This window comes from Corvus kubaryi, unplaced genomic scaffold, assembly GCF_017639235.1.
Source record: "Corvus kubaryi isolate FWS band 111438036 unplaced genomic scaffold, C.kubaryi_AGA036_p1.0 37392, whole genome shotgun sequence".
NCBI classification, from domain to species: domain Eukaryota; kingdom Metazoa; phylum Chordata; class Aves; order Passeriformes; family Corvidae; genus Corvus; species Corvus kubaryi.
In genome coordinates this window covers 14,328,726-14,345,341 of record NW_024581131.1, presented here as the reverse complement: position 1 = coordinate 14,345,341, position 16,616 = coordinate 14,328,726, and the positions used below count along the sequence as shown (strand labels likewise).

Below are 16,616 nucleotides of genomic sequence, written 5' to 3'. Positions count from 1 at the left end.
CTTGTGTTTTCCATTTCTAACAGGTCTATCTCTGTAGAGAAAGCAGCCTCTATAATAAGCATAAAAGACAGTAATTTGAGCTAAGTTGAAGTAATTTCTGCAAGGCACTGTGAAAGAACTCTAAATAAGATTCTTTTACACATGCATATATGTATTTGCAAGTACACTTTGTGTATTATAAATGTGTATTATAAATATATGTATAAATGTGTATTATAAATGGACTATTAAAGTGTACACACACGTACATATATGGAGTTGAGGGAGTAGGGAAATGAAATTCATTCCACTCAACATGTGCCTAAGGGAAAACTCATCTCACCTAATTCGATTGTAGGTGTTAAACATCTGTTTCACTAGAAAATAACATGGAGTGAATTGTCAGCTGAAAATGTCCTCTTCCATTGCATAAAACAAGAGGCAACAAAAAGTGTAAACAATCAGCTGGTTCTTAGATGGCTGAAGCTAGACAAGATGAATCCCATCCCACTCTGGGAGCCTACCTGCCCAGGTTGCTTTCTTTTTCTCATGTGGGATGGCTAACACAGCAACTCTAGACATAGCTGCAACTTTGCATTTTTCATTAAAGGAGTATCAGTGCACCCCTCAATAGGCCAAAGATGTTAACTTCCTTAAATGAACTGGAAAAACTAAAGATAGCTTGAGCATATAAATTAACTAAATTCTGATCTGCTTTCTACACTGTTTGACATTAAGGGAAAACATTAGGAGCAAAGAGGCCATATCCTATCTCCTTTTGCCAAGGGAAGAGGGTTTGTTACCAAGAACGGTTTCATTTCCTACCTGGGATTCCTGGATCTGTGTGAGTTTTTTCTTCTCCTGCTCTTCCTCTTGCTTTTTCTTTTTCTCTTTCTTTTCTTTCTTTTTTGCTGTTTTTAGTTTTTTCTTGATTTCAAATCTAGTAGCAGTTATTGGAACAAAAAGAATGTATGAAAGAATGCTTTTCCTGAGAGAGCAAAGGATTGCTCAGATGCTATTACAATTGCTATTAGGTTGCAAGGAACACTTCAACTTCTTGTCCCTTTAATATTATCCTGTCCCCTATTCCCATCCCCTCCTTTCCCCAAGAAAATAAAGTGAAGAAAAGCTGAGCACACAAAGTGCAGTCCTACAGAGAGCTAACCTAAAGGGCTGACGAGACCATGTAGAAATCACTATTCTACAGAAATCTGCCCTTACTCCATCTTCCTCTTTGCCAGTGCAGTGATCATTACATGCCGCCTACAACTCTAAAATCATATGGCTATTTCACATACTTTGAACATAAACAGCTAATTTTTTTTTCTTTAAAGCCACTATCATGCTAACTTTTTCATGCTTAAGCTTCACCTTTCTACTGGCACTGGCCTGTATAAGAATAACTGCAATGTCTCAGGGAGTCCTCCTTCAGCAGCTAAATTCTCATCAGACTCAGTTTCTGCAGAAAAATTTAGGCACTTCCACTTCTACCTTCATGAAATATATCACCCTGATGTCTTATTTTCAGCCACTGTATTCAGAAGAGTAGTGATTTCAATGGAACAGTCCTGTGACTGAGATTCCACTGCACTGGGGACTGGTCACTGCTTTAGTGAAGTGTGCATATGGACAAACACGAGAAAAAAATAACTTCCAGTAATTGAAATTCAAAATGTGTTTTCCACATGCACATTACACAGTCCATTCTTCTTCAGCCCTTTACACCTGGATTTTGTAGACAACCAACTGAAGTGTCAGGTGAGCTCACTGCCCTTTATGCCTTTAACATGAAGCGTAACACACAAGGCACAGGCATTATATCAGATGCAATGCCTGTGTAATCCCAATGAACTCACAGCATAACGTGCATACAAAGAGCTTTTGAAAGATTCAACTTATCATAAAGTTAAATGACTACCCCACCACCCCCTTAGTTCTACCTGCCAAGACTTCACACAGAACAGCACAAATTAATTTAAGATTAAATCAGTAACTCAAGCATCAGTTGTTTAATTTGTTTGTATCAAGTATTCTCTGGCATTCATTCTAAAAGAGAGACATTCAGTTACCATGGAATAGAGAGTAAAATTTAAAAAATATTATGTCCTTTTAAGTGATCGAAATCCAAACTTACAATGATTCTGATCCCTTTGAGGAGAGCAGCAGACCACATAAGATTCTGAACAGTGTTAAAATCAAGGCAGGCAGGCAGTGCTCTGGCTATGGCTTGGACAAACACAGTCTGGCAGTCATTTGTATTGACATGATTTACTCAACAGATGTCAGTCCTCTAGGGAAATTTCTCAGCAAGTGAGAAAAGAGAAGGCACTAAAGAAGAAAGAAACTGGAGAAACCTTGCCCCATACATCCCAAATCCTTTTGATTAAGACACACAGGAAGAAAAATACCTTTACTACAAAGAAGCTGCCTGACTGGACAGTGTAACAGTAACAAACAAACAACAAAACCACAGTACATAAGGTAGAAATCCACAAAAGATTCCATGAAAACGACATATCCAATACCACTCCTCATTATTTCAATATCTTTATCTTCTGTTAGGGCCCAAACCAGTTTCACACCCATATACAGGCAACCCTGACACTGCTCTGTGCTTCACCATTGTTTTCTGAAAAATTCCAGAAACTCATGTACACCTTATGCTTTGTTTGCCTTTTTCCAAAGCATCAGCACATGAGAGTTAATACAAAAAAAGATGAACAGAAAGCAGGCCTTCTAACTGTCTGGCATCTAACCTGTGGTGCAGTAACATAACTACAAAGGGTAGCCAGAACTGAGTGTATTCAACAGCTGAGAAACTTTTAGATACTGTCTTCTGCAAGAATGTGCAGAACTCCTGCTGTGTGCTCCTTCACTCCTACAGCGACAGTTTACACCCAAAAAATATACACTCAAGCTTAACTCATTTTACAATGCTGAATGCTTGGACCTTAAAGAAGAGAGCACAGTTGGCAGACCCTCTATGCAGCCTTTAAGAATTTGCTACTGAATATCAACAGACATAAAATTCACCTTCTCTTTAGCACTTCTCTCTTCTCTATCCTGTTAAACAGTTCTTGCTCTCTCTCCTTTTCCGTCATTTGTTCCAGTCGAGCTCGGTCTTCTTCATCTCCCATCAAGTCTTCTCCATAGCCATCATGGAATTCCTCATCTTCAGATGAAGAATCTGAATCTGAGCTAGATGAGGAGCTGTTGCTTTCCGAGTCAGAGACTTCTCCTAAATCAAAAATACAAAGTAGTGAGATTCAGCTGGGGCAAAGCCCAACCACTTCCTTATAGCATATTAGCAAAGGATAGCACTAATTATTTTTACACTCATCTTCCACTATACTAAAAGCATACATAAAATGAAAATTAAGGCCAGGTTGAAATTACCATAACACACATATGCTAAAAAAAAATAAAATGAGTGCTACTACATTTGAACACAAATTGGGTTATAAGTAACAATTCTTAGCAGAACAAGCAAATTTTAGAAGGCCTTTTAGTAATGTGTTACAGTCTCAAAGTTAGATTTCTATGCCTATATGCTTAGACAGCCATGAATTTGTGTGCGCACACCTCAAACACCACGATCAACCACCACAGTATAGCACATTAACCACCTCATTAGAGCAACCTGAAGGACCAAAATTCGTCCAGTGAAGACTGCAACACTATGAATTGCTACATCAGGAGATAAAGTTGAAACCAATACCCTCAGGGCTGGCAAGGCCCTGACACTAGCTCTGTTACTGCAACAAGCCCTCCCATCTACACAGGGGTTTAGGGAACAGCTGACTCCCCAATAATTGGGTAACACCACCTTTAAATTTGATCCAAGACCAAGCACTTTGATTATCTCAATTAATTGACTAAATTACACTAAATTATGAAAGCAGGCATTCCTTCTTTCACTTTCATTCTGGTATTAGTATTTCTGGAAACTTCCAGCTTTGCAAGTTCACACTGTGAAAACCCTTGAGTTGTAAGCACTGATATACACAGGTGCAGTCACTTCATGCCTTTGTCTGTATCTCCTGTGCTTGATATACTTAAAACTGTAAGCTCCTTCATATACTATCTTAACTTCCTTTTTTAGTATCAATGGAAATCACAAGTAAGCACCTGCAAACCTTCATGGGCATGATGAAAACAGAAGACTGGAAATTTGACCAGCATTGAAATGTATTCAATATTCACATAAAAAATTCTGGCAAAGTTATAGAATTATTTTTCTTCTTTCATGTCAGTATAAACGTGCAAGAATTCCATTTCAGAGCAAATGCATGCAAGATAAGCTCCTATTTGCATCACAAACACTATACACCTCTCCCTTTGCTATCACAAGAAGTTTGGGAAGGAGAAATATGTCAATGAGAATAAAAAATGCTACGCACATGGGTAGATAGGACATGCTAGAAGGAAGCAAGGAATTTTCCAGGAGAAAGTCAAGCAATGAAATGTCATTCATTCTTCAGTCAACACAGCATTTAGTTTGCGGTTGTAATGGAGTGCTCACAGCAATGCTACACTGAATTACATGCACTTCAAGCCATGGTAAATTTAAAAGTTATCCTGACTTTAAGTTACACAATGAAAAGTCTTTGAAGATGGTCTTCAACATCACCATGCAACACTACTCTTGAGGGTGCACAACAGGTAAGTTCACTTGGAATCACACTAAATAGATGCACATGTGTTATCTTACCCTCTTCAGGTGCTGAGCTCTCAGCTGAGCTGTCTTTATCTGAGCTGCCAGAAGAGGCAGCTTTGTTCATCTGTTTCTTCATGGCTCCTTTCTTCTCTGCCTTACCCGCTTTTCCCTTTTTTTTGTTTTTAGAACCTCCAACAGTCCACTGCAAGGAAAGAACCAAGAAAGGGATTGTGAGACACAAACATCACTTTTCTCCCTTCTCCAAAACACTGGAGTAAAACCAGCTGAGAAATAGCCTAATACCTGACAACAAAAAAATCAAAGCAGAAAGAAGAGATTAAAAAAAGAGAAGCCAATAGGAAACTTATCAGATAAATGGGAGCCTTTGACAAGGTTTTTGGGGGTAGGGTGTTGTGTGGTTGGTTTAAGTTTTTCCTTTTTTAAAAAAAAAAAATTAATTATCAATGCAAGCCAACAGCTGGTAGGTCATTCCTTTTAAAAAATAATGAAGACTTCAAAGTTTGCAATATCTGCCAAAAGAGGAGGTATTGAAAATATTTTCCTAAGAAAATAATTCTAAACAATGTGTCCAATGCATTTGTAAAGAGTAGCTTCAGTTTACTATTGAACAGAAGCAACTGATGTGTTTCCATAACTAGTTTAATCAAGAGCGGATTTTACATTTCATGAAGGACACCAGTGATACATGACAGCCTTTTCAAGATCTCCATTTTACCAAAAGTACATGTGTCTGTATTTCTATGCAACAAGCCAACAGTGCACTCATAGATGCAGGTGGTGACACTACCCTCTATGTATGCAAAGTAGAATCAAATCAGAATCACAGAAGTCAGGGAAAAAAAGGAAAAAAAAAAAAATGAAGTCCTAATTTTATTTTTCTTTTAATGTCATATTTTCAGTTAACTTAGACTGCAGTTTCCAAGTACAGGACTTAAACCAGCATTTAAACATACAGGACTTAAACCAGGACTTAAACATACACAGATAGCCATTTTAAATCCCAAAGTCCCAGAAGAACTAGTATTTACCTTACAGTGTGATTTTTTAATAGAACTTTTACGTTGTTCCAACTACCTAGGTAAAGCCAGAAGGGAATAGAAGCAATAAGGATTGCCCATATATAACTTAAAAGCTTTACAATATTTTGCACTTCACTGCCTCTCCTAGAAATTCTCCAGGCATGAGACCCTCAGGAATATAACAGGCTTTTAAAACAAACAAACAAATAGATAAATACATTTATTTAGACCAAAATCCTCTTCATACCTGTATATTATTCTCATCTTTCATGCACATCACCATCTGGCTGAGCATGCAGTCTTAAAAAACAGTCATAATGCAAGTGAGCAAATACACTTGCGCGTAACTGAGATCTTGCACTTAAAACTACTCTAAGTGGAAAAAAAAACCACTTTAGATTTGACCTCAGATGCACACAAACTTCAGGCTTCCTACCCAATCACCCTATCCTGGGGGATAAATCAAGTCTGTCTTTGCAGGCACTAGTCATTCCATCAAATTTGATAAATTACTCTACCTGATAAGACACCATCCTCAGAGAACCCTAATGTTTAATTATTCTAGATGAAACTCAAGCAAGTAGTTATAAGCTACTACCTGATCTAATAATACCTGAACTAATACCTTTGGAATTTCCCAGGTTTTGATTAGTCTCACACCCAGCTTTATACTTTCCATACTACCAAATGCTTCATCATTTTCTTTAGGCACCATCAGAGTATTCAGAAGTCTGTCAATGCAGAAGTTCGTTTTGTTTTCTTCTGAGGTAAAAAGTACAGTGGTGAGCCTTGCAATTCATACCCTATGCAGGTACTCCAGTCTGTTATGGTCCATAGGACAGGTGAGAAACTGCACAGAAAGCTTTGACTTTATACCAGCCTGAGCTTGTACTGAAGTTTTTTCTGGCTTCAGCATTAAAGTTTTACTCGTTCAGTGTTACAATATCACTGTCTAATAATATTTCTGGATACCTATGCCCATGTAAATCAGCTAAGAACAAGCTTGTACTCTGCCTAAATCTGTTCAAACCCCAGCATTAAGGAATCATCTCCCAGGTGTACAGAAAAGTGCATTTTTGCTATTTGCTCAAGTGCTCACCTGTTGCCAGCATATCAGTGAAGACACAACAGCAAGAAAAGTGAAACTAAGCGTTTAGCAGTGATGCAGAGGTGCCTTCCTCTCAGAGCTCTGCCAATTTTCAGTGTTTTAATGCTGAATTATACCTCATGTCAGCACGCTGCACAGCAAGGAAGCACACAGAAAGCCACAGTACACAACACAGTTATATCAAGACCTTGAGAGGTCATGCTGAGATGAAAGAAGTTAAGATCAGATAAAAAACAGCAGGACTTCAGCGAATAAAATGTTTAATAGCTCTACATACATGTTTTACATATCACTGTTCTCAGCTTTTAACTCACTAGTAGAATTGTGGAGAAAACCTGTGTGAAAATTGTGGAGAAAACCAGGAAGATAGGACTGAAAAGAAACCTGTGTGACAAACACTTCGAACAAAAAAAAAACCAAACCAAAAATTCCACTCAAACAACAAAAACCCAAACCCACACAAACAAACAACAAAAAAGACTAAAAAAACCTCAAACCAAAAAAACCCCACAAACAAAAAACCACACCACCAAAACCAAAAACCACCCAAGCAAACCAAAACAGAACAAGGTAATTAAAAAATCTGCTCCCTAATCTAGGAAACTGTGCTTTGGTTTCTATTTCACCCTGGAGATAAGACTTCATCTCACTTTTGTTTATGCAAGTGACCTCTGTCCACCTCCCAATTTCAGGGCTGTCACAAAGCCAAATTCTTATCCAACTCAGGTGCTTCTGGGCTTATTCAGTTAACCCAATCTCTCAGGAATGCCTGGTCATTCCTGGAACAACTACAGGATAAGACAAGAGTTAGGGCAAATCTTGGACAAATAATTCATCAAAACCAGGACACAGTGCAAGACTCTTAGGCTCACAAATTGCTCTGCCTTTGGACACTGTTGCAGCTGTCATTTGGACACTGAATGACCACTCTGCATTGCTCAGAGAGAGTGGCCAACATGAATTTCTTCTTGCGGCAGAGGAAGTCACAACAGATTAGCTGGTCTAGGAGGAAGAGGGAAGGCAATGCTGGAAAGCCACGGGCTGCATGGAAACCTGCAATCCAAACCAAAGTCTTGAGTCCCTTCTTCATGCTCCAGCACACCAGTAGAAATCAAAAATGCAACATGTTCACATGCAACATCAAGTAAAAATGCACACAGTTATAGTCAGAAGCATTTCTTTACTCTGTTTCCTTTAATTCCAAACAACAGCCCCTTTCCAAAATCTGTCCTCTACTGCAGTTTCTCCAGGTTCCCTCTTCCATGCTGCAGTCAGGCAGCACCAGTCAGTGCCTCTCACATGCTTCCCATGACTGTAACACCTCCTCGGAACAGCCCCTCTATTCACTGCTGCCTCCTCGGCCACCATCTGGACCCTCCATGGTTCCGGACACAGCAAGTTAATAAACCCATGCAGAAGCGTACTGCTACATGGCTTTCTGCTTATTGTTTAGTACTGCCAAACAACAGAGCTTTATGGGTCTCTCTCAAGAAGCAGCCAGAAGAGCCTCCTGAATTTTCCACTTGCTGCCAAGGTTCACAGTGTTAATAGCTTGAATATTTCTTCCAAGAAACAGTTGGGCATGACGATCCTAAAGGTCCTTGTCAACCTAAGCTATTCTTTGATTCTAAGAAGTCCAAATTAAGCCACAGTAACCAGAATGGACTTAGGGAAAAAAAAAAAAACCCAACGCACCACATTAGAAATTACCTAGATTTGTAAGTTAGCTTCTCAAAAAGCAACTACACAAAGTGATTCAAGAAAATAATTTATAGCTCAGCGAACCTGGAACATATTTCCACTAGGGAGATGAAATGAGATCATGGAGAAAAAAAAAAGAGAAAAAGAAAAAAGAAAAAAAACCCATACCTGAAGTGAGCTCAGAGTGCAGAACTGTTTTACTGCTCAGGTAGTTGCTGTTTTCTTCTATTCACACAGTACCTAAATGCATTACACACTGAGATTTTAATTTGCAAATAGATGTTCTCCCAGCTTTTTTTTTACCCCCTGTCAAGTCAGAGATGCACAAGTAAGGTTGCCAGCCTGTCTTTGCCATATCCTTCCTTCCTGCCATATCCAATGGCTTGATAAGCAAAATGCAAACTACAAGCCACAACATCAAAGCAAAATAGGTCCCTGACCAATGTGTTCCTTTCCTAGGCCAGATAAACTTCATCTGTCCTGTTGTCGTAGCACTTAAGTGCACCACGGTAGGTAACATCAGCTCAGCTTACAAACTTTCATGCATTCATACAGGAAAAAAATAAGGCAGTCCACCAGGCAAGTCATGAAACTACAGCTTCAGCCTGTCTGAACTCAACAGCAGGAAGCACAGATATGAAAATAAGGCAGTATTTACTGTCTTCAGGCTTTCTCAAAGATTGGAAAACTCCACAGACAGCACTCCAAGAGCTTCAAGGAGCAAAATGCTTTCTACCACTACTTAAAAAACTAAATAGTAAATAAAAAGTCCTTGTTACTTATCCTTTCCTGTTAGGATCCACACCCGTCATTTGAACACCTCAAACACCTACGCGATAACAACAGCCCAGCAATCAGAAAACTTAAAGAACTATTTTAGACACAGAAAGAAGACTCTAGGTGTCAACACCAAAATGGAAAGGAAATAAGCAAATAAAGAACACACCTTCGGAAGTCACAGAAGAGGCTTTGCCAGGAAATGGCTGAAAGAAGGCTTCATGGGCCAAAATACCACCAGACACCTGATCTACTCTTTTTATCCAAGTATTGCTCGAAGAAGCTCACAGAAAGGTGATAATACATAAAGATGAACTAGAAGGTTCAAATGCAGTTTAAGCTTCAAATTAACATTTACTCTAGAAGTATTTTGAGGGGGTTCATGTATGGAAAAATGGCAAGAACTGCTTGAGTGACAACATCAAGATGGTAGACACCAAATGCCAATCAGGAAGCACTCCACAATTAAAACACACTTGGGGATGCTACTGGTTGTGAAAATCTGCAACATTTTATTTAGGAAGCCTGGGTCAAACACTTGGAGATGGCAACAGCCATAAAACACTTGGTCCACAAGTGCCTTGCACAGCTCTAGCACCACCAGCCAGACAGCATCACCTGGCCAAAAGGCTTAATGGCTCCTCTACATATTAGATAGAACCTTCTGACTGTGATGTTGTCATGAAAAACTACTCCATGAGTACAAAGGAAAAGTTCACTCCGTGAAAAAAAAAAATTCACATATTTAATTCCAACACCTCCATGAGTCTACTTCTGGAGCAACCTGCTGTCCTTCAGAGCTCTTGCAGACTCTTCCTACCACATAAATCAAATCACAAGAAGTTATCCTCATGCTAGTTTGCAATTTAAAGAAGTTAGTTGCAGACTAAATGTTATATCAATTTTGTCCACAGCTTATTCACATTACTTCTTCGGACACGCCAGCCTTCATACAATTAGCTTGTGCTATTCAGATTTGCATTTGCACTTTATTTGGAGAAGAGGAGGTAACAGCACTTCACTTCCTTGAGAAAAGCTTTACTATTGCACACATTAATAGCTGAAGGAAACTGTCCCCAAGCAAAGTCAAAGTTACAAAGCACATAGTCTATAAGCTGTCTATAAGAAGATTAAAGCACAGCCTGTTTCAAATTTCCTAAGCTTGGAAAAAATCTATGGCAAAGGCCTCACAGAACTGGAGAGCCCACTCATTCTTGAAGGTCTAATTAAGCAGTATTATAAAATAAAAGCACACAGGAAAAGACAACGTTTAGTACTGTAATTTCTACAATCCCACAAAAAGACACCCCCATAACAGAAAGAACACATGCAGTATTCTGCTGATCTGTGCTTTGCTGGAGTGGTCTAACTTGAAGTGCAGTAAGCAGATACAAAGAGGCACAAAACCCTCTAGGCTGACTGTTATTTGAGACCAATCTCCTCACTAGCTGCATGACTACTGCTCACCTCTTCCTCTGTCCCATAGCTTTTGACAAGATCTTCAGCTATACAGCTCCCTAACAAATTAGCATATTTGTAAAAAAAGGCATAAACAGATAATCCTCAGTAAACTCCACACTAGTACCAAGCGTTCATTGTTTAAGTTTTCTTGTCCTGGAAGTATCTTCTGTCATTACCCTGTAGGTGTTAAAAGGAAGAACTGAATCCTTCCTGACATTAGAATGAGCGTAGATCTTACACCACAGCTGTACAGTCTTACCACCATTGGTAACAACAAATCTTTCAAGAGAAACAAACAGGAGCTCCCATAGCATTGTGGTTTTCTGTCTAACCAACACTAATATCAGGGAAGTTGTTGCAGAAGTCATCCATTCTTCCCATGCAATAGAAAAAATTATCTGTGAGCAAAGAAGCCAGAATAAAAGGAAGAGCAAGAACCCAGAATTAACCTACTGCAATTGAGGAACATCATCCACCTAATGCCCTCAATCAGTAACAAGAATACTTTGTGGACACACAAACCTCTAGCACCGTAGCTCCAGTAGTAGCCTAGCTAGCATCAAACTGGTTAAATGCAGAAAGCTACCGGTTAGAGATGGTGAGCTCTTGAGCAGACATGGTCACACACCACATAAAGGAGCCTTTTATGTCCAGATTAGTACACCTCTTTGCAAAGGTAGCTCTTCTTATTGCAAAGCCCTGCAGTCATTGACATTTATCAGCTCTCTGAACAACAGTCTACAGTCAATTGAGTCAAGAATGTTCAACAGCCCCACCAGAAGACAGCTTAGACCATTCCTCCTATCTCACTGCCTGCAACTCACCTTCAGTCCCTTGGCTAGGAAATTTGATTCAGCCCACAGAGGTCCTTTAAGTGTTACAGAACTCAGCATCTGGATGAGAAATTCTCACTGATACACATAAATATAACATTAAAGATCTAGTGACATCCCTTGGGCACTGTATAGATGTAGCATGATTTGTAACTGCTGTTACTCAGTAATTCCTAAACGTTTTTCTCTCCCCTATGCCCCACAAACTTTCCACCCTTTAAAAAAAAGCGGCACGGTGCATTACACTCTGAAATAGAGATTTAGGCTTCTTTTCTGTACATGCAACATAGTGCCAATCTTGGAACGTTTAGTGCTTTCCAGGAATCACAAAGGACATGCACACTGAAAAACCTCTGTGGAAACACATGGGTATGATTAAGAATATTTGCCCAGGGCAATAATTTCCATGCTTTTGCCTCAAGGTCTTCAACCTTGCAGGAGGTCCAACAATACAATTTCAACTTTTAGACCCCCTGTCCCAGCCCCCAAGGTTGAACAAACTTCAAACCAACCACAAGAATACTTATTAAAACCAGAGTTGTTCAGCAGGACTAGTGTAGTCAAGCCCAGGGACGCACCGAACTGAATGACTGGCAGAAGCAGAACTGTTATAAGCCAGCCGCTCATCCTGCTGTGACAAGCAGCAGTTCAGAATGCATATTTCAGGCACAGGAATAGAAGCAAGTGTCCTAATTACCTCTTCGCTAAATCTTTTTCCTCTTGCTGCATAGAGGTCAGAAAGAACATAGTATCAACTTGAAATGATACAGAGATTAGAAAGAGTATCAAATGAACAGGGTGCAACAGTGGCACTACTGATCTGCAACGTCTGTGCAAGTTTGTGAAGAGGTATTGACATATTCTACATATAATGGAAAGGTAGACCTTCCTTATTACACAAGTTAAAATTCTGACAGCTTTCAGAGCTAAACACGGAATGGAAGGCTTTATCATCCACAGGCTCTCCACACCCAATTCTACTTTTTCCAGACAAGCTGCTCTCCACATAACTTAGAATAAATAAACTGCGAGCCAGCAGATCTGAGCACACACGGTGACAGACTGGGTAGTTACCCAATAGGAAACCTAATATATCTAGCCTGTTCATAATTCTGTCTCTATGCCTTAAACGTATAATAGATACACAAGAAGCAATTTTTTTTAAAGAAAATGATTGATTTGGAACAGAGTTCCAAGCATATTTGTTTCAAAAATTCCTCAGAAAGAAAATTAAACTGCACGTTCTGCACACTTATTGGAAGAACTCTACTACACTAACAAATGCTTAAGAGTTTATCACTGACCTACCCTGTTAGTCTGCAAGTTGCCACAATAGATAATATTTACTGTTATTTCAGAAGAAAAAAAATACAAAAACCCACACCAAACATCTCCACATCAAATTTACAGGGAACAGGTGGAATAAATGACCTCACTGTAACTTGCAGAAAGCTTGCAAAAGATATTTGTGAGCTTTCAAGAAATTGTTTTTACTCAAATACCTGTATAACATTTTTCAGTGCCTGTTTAAATAGGTCTTTTTCAATTTCCTTTTCTAGCTGCACAGACTTTTAACCAGCTCTAGAAAATAGTACCAAGAACAAATACAAAAAACAGAAGCAGCAGATAAGCACTACTATACAAGAAATTGACAAACCTTAGAACAAAGTAATGCTAAACTCCTTCTCGCCTCTTTCTTCAAAAATGTCAATCAAAACACACACTGCTGCATGTCCAAATGGCCAGACAGTTCACAGCACAGTTCTTGGAGAATCAAAGTATTTAAACAGAACAGTTTTACTACCTGTAAAATAGTACCACCTGCCTTGACCCTTCTCTTAGGAAGGAAGCTCCACTCTAAAGCTGAAAACCTCTTTCCCTGAATTCAGAGTCCAGCTTTAGCAGCTTCACTGCTACCTCAACTGCACACATGACACAGGAAAAACACTAGCATTAAGCAGGCAGCTCACCAGACCATATGAACGTGGATTTAACCAGCACTCATCTTTTCTATATACAGATTATTTTGTATATAATTAGAATTCAAAACACAATCATTAAAAAAAAAAAAAAAGAAAAAAAGAAAAAAATACATCCTCAGGCCTTAACAGGTCTCCATCGTTGATGGACAGTCTCACTTTATGAAGACAGCAGGCTAAAGATACTGTATGATAAATACAGTTTCACTGCTGAGGTACGATCAGACAAATAACCCATAACAATCTCACTGGTAACATGATAAACCCACCTCATCATCACTGTCTGATGTCTCAGAGTCTGAAGAAGCTGTAGGTTTGCTCACAGGTGGTTCCTTTTCTTCAGAGTCACTGCGTTTCCGTTTGGCCAATGACAGGAGCTCCTGGTGTGAAAACACACACATTTATTGCAAAGTGTCGTAATTAGTTTTAACAATCCAGGTCAGTGCACAGGCAGGTTCTCTGAAATATCTGAGCACATCCCAGTAGCATGACTATTGTCACCTACTAAGGAACAAGTCTACTTACGTTTCATAAATACACATTCACACACACAGTTTTAATAAAACTGGATGCTACAAAAGGATTTTGATGGTAACAAGCTATTAAAAGTAAATACTAGTACCATTACTTTCTTGGTATAAACCACGTAAGACAAATTACTTTCAGAGTCGTGTTCAGATTTGTCTTATATGGATTGGGTAATAATTCAAAACCACCCTAACTACACCATGTGGAATTAGCCCTAAAAAGCCAAATACCAGTAGATAGCAGCTTCTTCTCCTAAACAACAGAGATGTTTGCAATTACACACTTTAAAGGGGAAATGCTTTAGGCATCACCATTATGTCATGGTTGGTAATATTTAGTCAGCCTGTTCAATTCCTTTTCACTGTTGGTACACACCCCAGAATAAACTTGAAGCTTTGGACAGACACAGAGCAGGTATCAAGCTCAGAGTCTGTGAAACTTAGTAGAGCTGTTCTACTCAAAAGGAAGCCCTTTCACAGGCAACACGCACCCATGCAAAGAACTACATGGCTCTCAAATACTCTCATCATCTGCTGTTCATTGCTTGTTCAGGTGCAAGCGGTAGTGCAAAACACTTCTGAAGCTGTGTTACTGTCTCTGCAGTCCGGGACACAGAATCTATTCTCAAAAACATTGCTCTGGGGCTGATGAATCTTAGCTTTGTGTAGAAATACAGCCACTCTGACTTCTGCCATCTTTGGAAGTCGATGCTAGATTGGTTTCCATTAGTTTCACAACTGGAAGATTATCTAAACAAACTGATTACAATTCAGCACCTCAAATGAGAACATAAACACTGCAGAAACTGATAGTCTGCCTACTTACCAACAAAGAAACTTTTCATTAGTAATGGCTTTTACCAACTTTTCTCGGCAAAAGCCCTGCAACATCAACACAGCACATTCGTACAATTAACAGATCTCCTCTGGAAGCTCCTGAAGAAGTTTCAGTAGTGCTTCTCTTTGGGAAGCTCCTGAAGAGGAGCACCACTTAAGCTAAGAAATATTCCTTTTTCCTTTCTTTCTACACTTGTTTTCTGTTTTCCAAGATACTATATTGAAAAGGCTGCTAGCTGTTTAAGTCAACAAGCCTACATTGCCACTGGAAGCTGTCAAACATTTAATCTGCAGGGGTTAACTCGGTATTTTACATTTAAATCAGTATTCTCTCATCTCAGAAACATTGCTTCCCTGCTACCTAATCTTCATCTTTGCACATACATCTCCCTGTTTGTTACAGTTGCTACAAACAGCTCAGTGGAGGGGGAAGCACCTACTACTCAGGTACAGCTGCAGATGCCTGCTGCCAGTGAGGGATGGAAGGGATGCAGAACCACGTGGTTATTCCTACCACCATGGCTCCGATTGTCTGACTGATGCTAGAGCTAGTCCAACTCCTACTTTCAAGTTTTAAAACTACCAAACTGATACACTAGCAGCGAGATGTTGGCAGCCCTATGGACTCTAGAAGTACACAAGATCAACCTAATCAGTTCCTGTGTACTTGTTTTAACAGACTATCTGATCTGATTTTTCTGAAGCCCCAGTCTGCAGAAGTATTTTTGAGTGTTTGGGAAGGCTTTTTATTGCAACATAGCAACAGCTTCTATATTAAAAACCCTGAAGGTCCAACACATAAATTACATCAGACATGTAGGCTTCAGCATATTCATTCCGCCAAACTTCTCCCCGGAACAAGCACTGCCATACAAGCTGTAACACACTTCACCTATGATGTCTTTATTTACCATTTGAATCACACCATCAATACATGCTACACCAAAAGGTGAGTCTTTGAAAGCAGCCCCCTCCAAAGAGGGAGACACCCCTTTTCCAAGCCTGACACGGTTGAGCTCACACCAGACATCACACTTACAACCCCGGGAGATGCCCTGATGACAAATAAAGAAATACTACCCCTTCTTACATCTACAGGCTCCATGCGGTTTCCCATGAACAGAGCTCCCCCAGTGCAGTCACCAGGATTGAGGGGGTTGCATTAAACACGCATTAGCACTCCGGGAGCCCGCCTGCCCCGAGGGGAGGCAGGGACCTGATACGCTGCTCTCCCGGCGTGCCAAAGTAGCATGGAAAAGTTGCCCAGCCCTTTGGGCCTGTTTCCCCACTACTCGAGGTGGGAAGACCGCTGGCAGCCGGGCCTCGCTAACCCTTCCTCAGGGCCAGACCGCCCCGGAGCATCGTCCCGGAGCATCCACCGCCCCTCCGTCCCGCCGGCGCCGAGCACCGGGCCCGCTGCAGAGAGCCCTCGCCAACGCGGGCCTCCTGCCAGGGGCGGGCCGGGGACTCGCCGGAGGGGCGCGGGCTCTCCCCACGGCGGCCGCGGGGCCCCATCGGGCTGAGGAGGGCGAGAGCAGCGCGGGACCACCGGGCGGGAGCGAGGGAGGGATGGCGGCGCCGAGCCTCGCGCGGGCCGGCGATCCCAGGCCCCGCGTTCGGGCCGGGCCTGCCCGCGCACCTGGTCCAGGTTCTCCTCGCTGCCGCTGTCCTCGGTGTCGGAGTCGATAAGGACACGGCCTTTCCGCTTCTTCACCAT

At 40.6% G+C, this 16,616-nt stretch overlaps 1 protein-coding gene across 1 annotated transcript in view; it reads right to left on the bottom strand.

The window, feature by feature from the left end:
• RTF1 (RTF1 homolog, Paf1/RNA polymerase II complex component) overlaps positions 1-16,616 on the bottom strand; it is a 29,637-nt gene extending 13,021 nt beyond the window's left edge. Inside the window, exons 1-5 of the mRNA XM_042038432.1 lie at positions 16,539-16,616; positions 13,805-13,915; positions 4,691-4,838; positions 3,013-3,217; positions 805-919 (exon numbers count right to left, since the gene is read on the bottom strand). Of these exons, the coding sequence (XP_041894366.1) occupies positions 805-919; positions 3,013-3,217; positions 4,691-4,838; positions 13,805-13,915; positions 16,539-16,616 (657 nt within the window). The remainder of the gene's footprint in view (positions 1-804; positions 920-3,012; positions 3,218-4,690; positions 4,839-13,804; positions 13,916-16,538) is intronic.